At 50.1% G+C, this 6892-nt stretch overlaps 1 protein-coding gene across 1 annotated transcript in view; it reads left to right on the top strand.

Annotated features, from left to right (window-relative positions):
• Positions 1-6892, top strand: part of LOC105522300 (short transient receptor potential channel 2-like) — a 59145-nt gene that overhangs the window by 30921 nt on the left and 21332 nt on the right. Inside the window, 3 exon segments of the mRNA XM_011956767.1 lie at positions 739-951; positions 1894-2058; positions 3846-4020. Coding sequence (XP_011812157.1) covers positions 739-951; positions 1894-2058; positions 3846-4020 — 553 coding nt within the window.

The raw sequence follows: 6892 nt of genomic DNA, 5'->3' as shown, positions 1-6892 counted from the left end.
CCAGGAGGTGGAGGTTGCAGTGAGCCAAGATCACGCCACTGCACTCCAGCCTGGGCAATAGAGTGAGACTCTGTCTCAAAGGAAAAAAAAAAAAATCAGCGTTGTGGTGCATGCCTGTAGTCTCAACTACTCGGGAGGCTGAGGCAGGAGAATCACTTGAACCCAGGAGGCAGAGATTGCAGTGAGCCGAGATCATGCCATTGCACTCAAGATCGTGCCATTGCACTCCAGCCTGGGTGACAAGAGTGAAACTCTGTCTCAAAAATAATAATAATAATTAATAAATAAGAACTGCCTTATTCATTTCTGCATCTCCTAAAATTGCCAACACGAGTTCTCTTATAAGGTAAGTGTTCCAATAAATTAAATGAGCATATGAAGGGTGTAAGGAGTAGGTGTAAAAATGGGACAAGAAACAGATTAGAAGAGGAAGGAAAAGAGACAGAAAAAATGACAGAGGGGTTTGGGTTGAAGTGACTTAGTGATGAGGTAGCAATAGCACTAGATAAGCAAAGTGACCCAGGAGGTACCTCATTAGAGCAAGAAGGATGGGTGAGGTGGCAAAGAAGAAAGAAATCAATGCCCTAGTGACACCAGACATAGGAAATGATGGTGCAAGGGCAGGACAGAGGTGGCCCAGGCCCACTATTGGTGGGCGTGGGGGGTAGGGAGGAGTGGGCTGATTTAATGGGGTTGGGTCCACAGGGTGGTAGGCACACACGGACCTGCTTCCCTAAGCCTGAGTACATTGCCCTGGAGTCACTGAGCCAGGACTATGGCTTTGAGCTGCTGGGCATGTGCCGGAACCAGAGCGGGGTCACTGCAGTGTTCAACGACCTGGCCGAGGACAGCGAGACTGAGCCCGAGGCTGAGGGCCTGGGCCTAGCCTTTGAGGAAGGCATCCCCAACCTGGCGAGGCTGCAACTGGCCGTCAACTACAACCAGAAGCGGGTCAGCCGGGCCATAGCTACACCCCCTCCCTGTCCTTTTCTCTTGCCCTGCCACCTCTAGGTCTCCCTGACCCAGCCCTAAGCAACTCCTTTTCCTGCCCTCAAGACCCTCCCAGGCCTTGGTCCTGAGCACCCTTCTGTCTAGACCCTTGGCCCTGTGGGTCCCCTCCCTTCTTACCTTCAATCTAAGCCTGTAACCTCTCCCCAGCCCTTGAAAGACCCATTACCCACCAAGACCTCACCTTCAGACCAGGACATCTGGTCTTAGACAGCTTTATCGCTGACCTGCTGAGTTACTTGAATCCAGTCTTTCTGTTCAATTCCAGTACATCACTCTATAAAGCAAGATAAGACTAGGTCTCTCAGGCCTTAAATATCCCCCAAAAGATTCCATTATTTCCTGTCTCCTCAGACATCCTCCCCTCTAAGCTAAAGACAGGCTCCTTGTTTAGCCTCCCCCAACCCCTTGCTCCTCACTCTCATCCACCCTCAACATCCACCAGGAACTTAACCAAAAACCTTCCTTCATAATGGCTCCCCTGGCCCTGTCTCCCAATACAGCAAACCCTGGTTTCCCTCTTCTGCCTTCCTCAAGACCATCTAGGCTAATGTCCCATATCTCTAAGAAGGCCAGGGACCCTGGGGATTCTGGGTCTTGGGTCCCCAGTTCTACCCACCACTTAGACTTAACTTAGACTCAAGAATGTAGGGTCCAGAGAGTTCAGGAAAATCTTTGAGTTCAGTTTCCCCTCCATAAACCAAGGCCTAGAGAGTGATGGGTCTGCCCATGGTCACATGACAAGCAAGTTGGCTGATATGGGGAGAAAAGAAGGATTGTTCGATCTCTGTGGCAAGGAAGAAAGGGCTGTGTACCCAACTGGCTCCCCCATCCTCCTCCTTGCCTGGTGGCCTCCCCGTCTGCTTATGCCCCATCTCTGCTTAGTTTGTAGCACACCCCATCTGCCAGCAAGTCCTGTCCTCCATCTGGTGTGGGAACCTGGCTGGCTGGCGTGGAAACACCGCCATCTGGAAGCTCTTTGTTTCCTTCCTCATCTTCCTCACCATGCCCTTCCTCTGCCTTGGCTGCTGGCTGGCACCAAAGTCCCGGGTACTAAGAATAAGATTAATGATAACTGTCACTTATTGAGCACTTGTTTTATGAGGCCCTGGGCTAGACACTTGGTGAATATAACTTTGTGTGAATGTTTCCATTAAGTAGCTGGAAGTGCAGCCCCGAGGAAGGCAGACATTCTGCTTCAGTGGTATAGGGAAGCAACCTGAGGCACAGGGAAGGGCAATGCTCTTTTTGTCAAAAGTACACAGGAAATAGTGGAGTCAGGATTTAAACCGAAGTCTCTCTGCCTCCAAAACCTTAATCCTATTAACAGCCCTATACTCTCCTAAAGAGAGGCCTACCCCGACTACAAATTCCATGGGAGCCCTTCATCCAACCAATATGTCCTTGAGACCCAACTGTGAGCCAAGCATGGTGCCTGGCCCTGGGGTTGTGAAGAAAAGCCCTGTTCCTGCTGAGCAGGTGAGGAATAGGGAGAGGGATGTTCCAGGAAGCAGGAGCAGTATGTGTGAAGGCCTGGGAGAGGGAGAACCCAAAGTGTTAGAGAAACTGAAAGGAGTTAGATCAAGAGTGGTGGAGAAGCACGCAGGGGCCAGATCTCACAGAGCCTTATAAGCCACAGAGGATAGGAGCCATTGTAGGGTTAATGAGGCGAGTCCCCCATCAGTCTTGTGTTTCAGAAAGTGCCTTCTACTAGGGGTTTGAAAGGTGGGCTGGGGGTGCAGGGCAGGAGTTAGACTGGTGTGAGAGGACAAGCACATAGAGATGTCTCATATTCCCGGCCTGGGTGACCGGGTCATTTTATGAGGTGGGGGCATAGAAGAAGATGGAAGAGCAAGATAGGATAGAAGATGATGAATTTCTTTATTTATTTTTTATTTATTTATTTATTTATTTATTTTTGAGATGGAGTCTTGCATTGTCGCCCAGGCTGGAGTGCAGTGGCCGGATCTCAGCTCACTGCAAGCTCCGCCTCCCGGGTTTACGCCATTCTCCTGCCTCAGCCTCCGGAGTAGCTGGGACTACAGGCGCCCGCCATCTCGCCCGGCTAGTTTTTGTATTTTTAGTAGAGACGGGGTTTCACCGTCTTAGCCAGGATGGTCTCGATCTCCTGACCTGGTGATCCGCCCGTCTCGGCCTCCCAAAGTGCTGGGATTACAGGCTTGAGCCACCGCGCCCAGCCCATGAATTTTTTTTTTTTTTTATTTTTTATTTTTTTTTGAGGCGGAGGCTCGCTCCGTCGCCCGGACTGGAGTGCAGTGGCCGGATCTCAGCTCACTGCAAGCTCCGCCTCCCGGGTTTACGCCATTCTCCTGCCTCAGCCTCCGGAGTAGCTGGGACTACAGGCGCCCGCCATCTCGCCCGGCTAGTTTTTGTATTTTTAGTAGAGACGGGGTTTCACCGTCTTAGCCAGGATGGTCTCGATCTCCTGACCTGGTGATCCGCCCGTCTCGGCCTCCCAAAGTGCTGGGATTACAGGCTTGAGCCACCGCGCCCGGCCGAATTTATTTTTTAACATGGTTGAGTTTGAAGAGCCTGAGGGGCCTCCCAGGGAAAGTTACTTTACCTCTGTGATCGTCAGTTCTTGGAAAAAAAAAAAAAAAAAACCGGGAATATTAATGTCTACCTCATGTGGTTGGAAAGGAGATGACAGATATGAGTCTACAGCCTGATATGTAACACATTCTCAATGTATGTCTGAATAGTGCGTGACTGAATCTGAGAAAGGGGAGTCACGTGGGTGGAGCAGTCTAGAAGGGCTTGCAGGAGCGAGAGACACCCAGGACTGAGAGCCCTACTCCCCCTCCTTCCCTTGGAAGCTGGGCCGCCTGCTAAAGATCCCAGTACTGAAGTTCCTGCTGCACTCCGCCTCCTGTCTGTGGTTCCTCATCTTCCTGCTGGGAGAGTCCCTGGTCGTGGAGACACAGCTGAGCACCTTCTGTGGCCACAGCCAGAGTGTCTGGGAGACTTCACTACACATGATTTGGGTCACAGGTATACGTGTAGGACCCTTTATCTGTGGCAGTGTCCCTTAGGGGCCCCCCTTCCTGTCCTTCACAATAAGCACCCCAACAGGGGGATCCTGCTTTGTAGATGACCCCTGAACATATAACCAGACCCCTCTGGGCTGTAACACAGTACAGGGCCCTTTCCCTCACACCTAGTTGGGGACCTAGCCCTGTGGTAGACTCCCTGAGCAAGGACCCCTTCTTCCCCTTCCCTGGCATCAGCCACTACCTACCCTGGAGGTTTCTGACCTCTCACAAATAAGACCCTGGTCCACAGTGCGAGGTGGGAACATACCTTGGTGTCATGGCAGCCCCCAGGTACTGCAAGACAGGCTCTCCTGGAGGTCATGGAGCAGAAAGTCTCACAGACCAAATGAAAGGATTCAAATCATACAGCAAGTTAAATCCATAAGTGGTGTAATTATGATGGTGTTGTAATGAGGATCAGAGTTGAGGTTTGAGTGGCTGGGGTTAGGGGGGTGGTGCAATGGACGGAAGGTACCTGGAGCCAGGCATGGTGGCTCATGCCTGTAATCTCAGCTACTCAAGAGGTTGTGGTGGAAGGATTGCTTGAGGCCAGAAATTCAAGACCAGCCTGGGCAACACAGAGAGACTCTATCCCTTAAAAATAAAAGAAGATTGGCCGGGTGCAGTGGCTCACGCCTGTAATCCTAGCAGTTTGGGAGGCCGAGGCGATCAGATTGCCTGACCTCAGGAGTTTGAGACCAGCCCAGGGAACATGGTGAAACCCCGTCTGTACTAAAATACAAAAAATTAGCCAGGCATGGCAGCGTGCATCTGTAATCCCAGCTACTCAGGAGGTTGAGGCAGGAGAACTGCTTGAACCCAGGAGGCGGAGATTGCAGTGAGCCGAGATTGCGCCACTGCACTCCAGCCTGGGTGACAGAGCGAGACTCTGTCTCCAAACTAAACTAAACTAAAATAAAATATAATAGTAATAAAAGAAGATACCTTGGCCCAAGACTTGATCTATGGGAGAAACACAGTGACAGGTATGTTTGGCCACAGCTGTAGCTTGCCAATTATCCTGATGAGCTGCTATTACTTTTATATGCATTATTTGGGCAGAGGACATGTGGAAAGAGAATGGCTGGTGCTAATGGGTAGCTGATTTAAGATCTCATGAATACTGAGGGCCTCATATGCTTCAAGCATATTCAGTGTATCATGAATATTTAGAGTCTGTCCATCTCTTTCTATGTATGTTCACACACACATACTCTACTAACTTTATTTGTTCAACATGTCACCAAAGTAACTAGCCTATACTTAACACATAAGTTTCATCCATTCCATTGGTTTTCTTTTCTTCTATAGCAGAACTGAGTATTCACAAACAATTTAGCAAATGCAGTTTACCAGAATCCCCAGAACTTCAGCCAGCCTCTGGCCCGTCAGCTCAGCAGGCCAAATTGGTGGCACCTTCCTCGGCTGTCCTCCTCTCATTTAGCTCTGGCTTGGTTAGTGACCTCTAGAGCCACCAGTATACCAAGTCCACTGCTCCACCCTGTACCAGGCCAGTCAGCGATGCCAGAAAGGAAACCTGGTGCAGAAACTTTAGGGAAAGAAAGTAAGAGCAGCCCAAGAGGGAAAGTTTCTCATCCTATTTACTAAACATGGATTGACCTGTGCTGAGTGGAGAGGAAACCAATAGAATTCCTACCCATAGGAGAAGAAAAGTCTTAGAAACACATGAAACAAACCCATTTATTCAAGTAATAAATGTTTCTTGATGCCCTATCGTGAGTGAAACCCTAAGAGACAAGTTCAACATGGCCCCATCCATCCAACACATATTCACTAAGCGTGCACCCCACCCTCACAGGGCATTCCTGCTCTGCAGAACTGATTTCAGTTCCCAATCACATGATATTCACATTTGTCTAGGCCTTTGCTCATTCACTTTTTCTAGAACACTCGCCCCTTCCTGCACTGCCCCTTCACCTGGCTGGCTCCCACTCCTCCTTCAGGTCTCAGCTTAAATGCCACTTTTGGAGAAGGTTTCCCTGGCCCCTAAATCAGGGTGAGGGTCCATTCCTAAACACCTATAACAGTCCCTCTGTCCCCCTGCTCCTTAGTCTTAGCATTTACCACACTGTATGAGACCCACTTGGGTTACCCACTGTGTTCCTCACTGACTGTAAGCCCTGGGAGGGCAGGGACTGTCTTATTCACCAGAGGTTCCCACTGGCACATGGTAGGAGCTTACTAAATGTTTGTTTAGGCCGGGTGCAGTGGCTCACGCCTGTAATCCCAAGACGTGGGGAGGCCGAGGCGGGTGTATCTCCTGAGGTCAGGAGTTCGAGACCAACCTGGCCAACATGGTAAAACCCTGTCTCTACTAAAAAATACAAAAATTAGTCAGGTGTGGTGGCATGTGCCTGTAATCCCAGCTACTCGGGAGGCTGAGGCAGGAGAATTGCTTGAATCCAGGAGGTGGAGGTTGCAGTGAGCCAAGATCACGCCACTGCACTCCAGCCTGGGGGACAGAGAGCAAGACTCTGTCTCAAAATATATATATATATATTTTTTTTTTTTGACGTATTTGTTTAATTTGTTCTGGGCACCAGGGACAGAGATGAGTGGACATAGTCCCTGCCCTTGAGGGGCTCCAAGTTCAGGGGGAGGCAGGGTAGAGACAGACCTGTGGAGAGATATCCTGCAGTGCCCCGTAGTGATGGGATCACAGAGATATGAGCTGTGAGAACACAAAACCCCGAGAAATTCACTCCACCTGCTTAGGGAAGGCTACTTGGAGAAGATAACATGTGACCTAGGCCACGAAGGTGAGTTGGGCTTCCAGAGGATGTGGAAGGACATTCTAGGCAGAGGGAACA

The sequence above is a fragment of the Colobus angolensis genome, unplaced genomic scaffold (genome assembly GCF_000951035.1).
Source record: "Colobus angolensis palliatus isolate OR3802 unplaced genomic scaffold, Cang.pa_1.0 Scaffold424, whole genome shotgun sequence".
Lineage (NCBI taxonomy): Eukaryota > Metazoa > Chordata > Mammalia > Primates > Cercopithecidae > Colobus > Colobus angolensis.
This window is presented reverse-complemented; position numbering and strand designations above follow the sequence as displayed.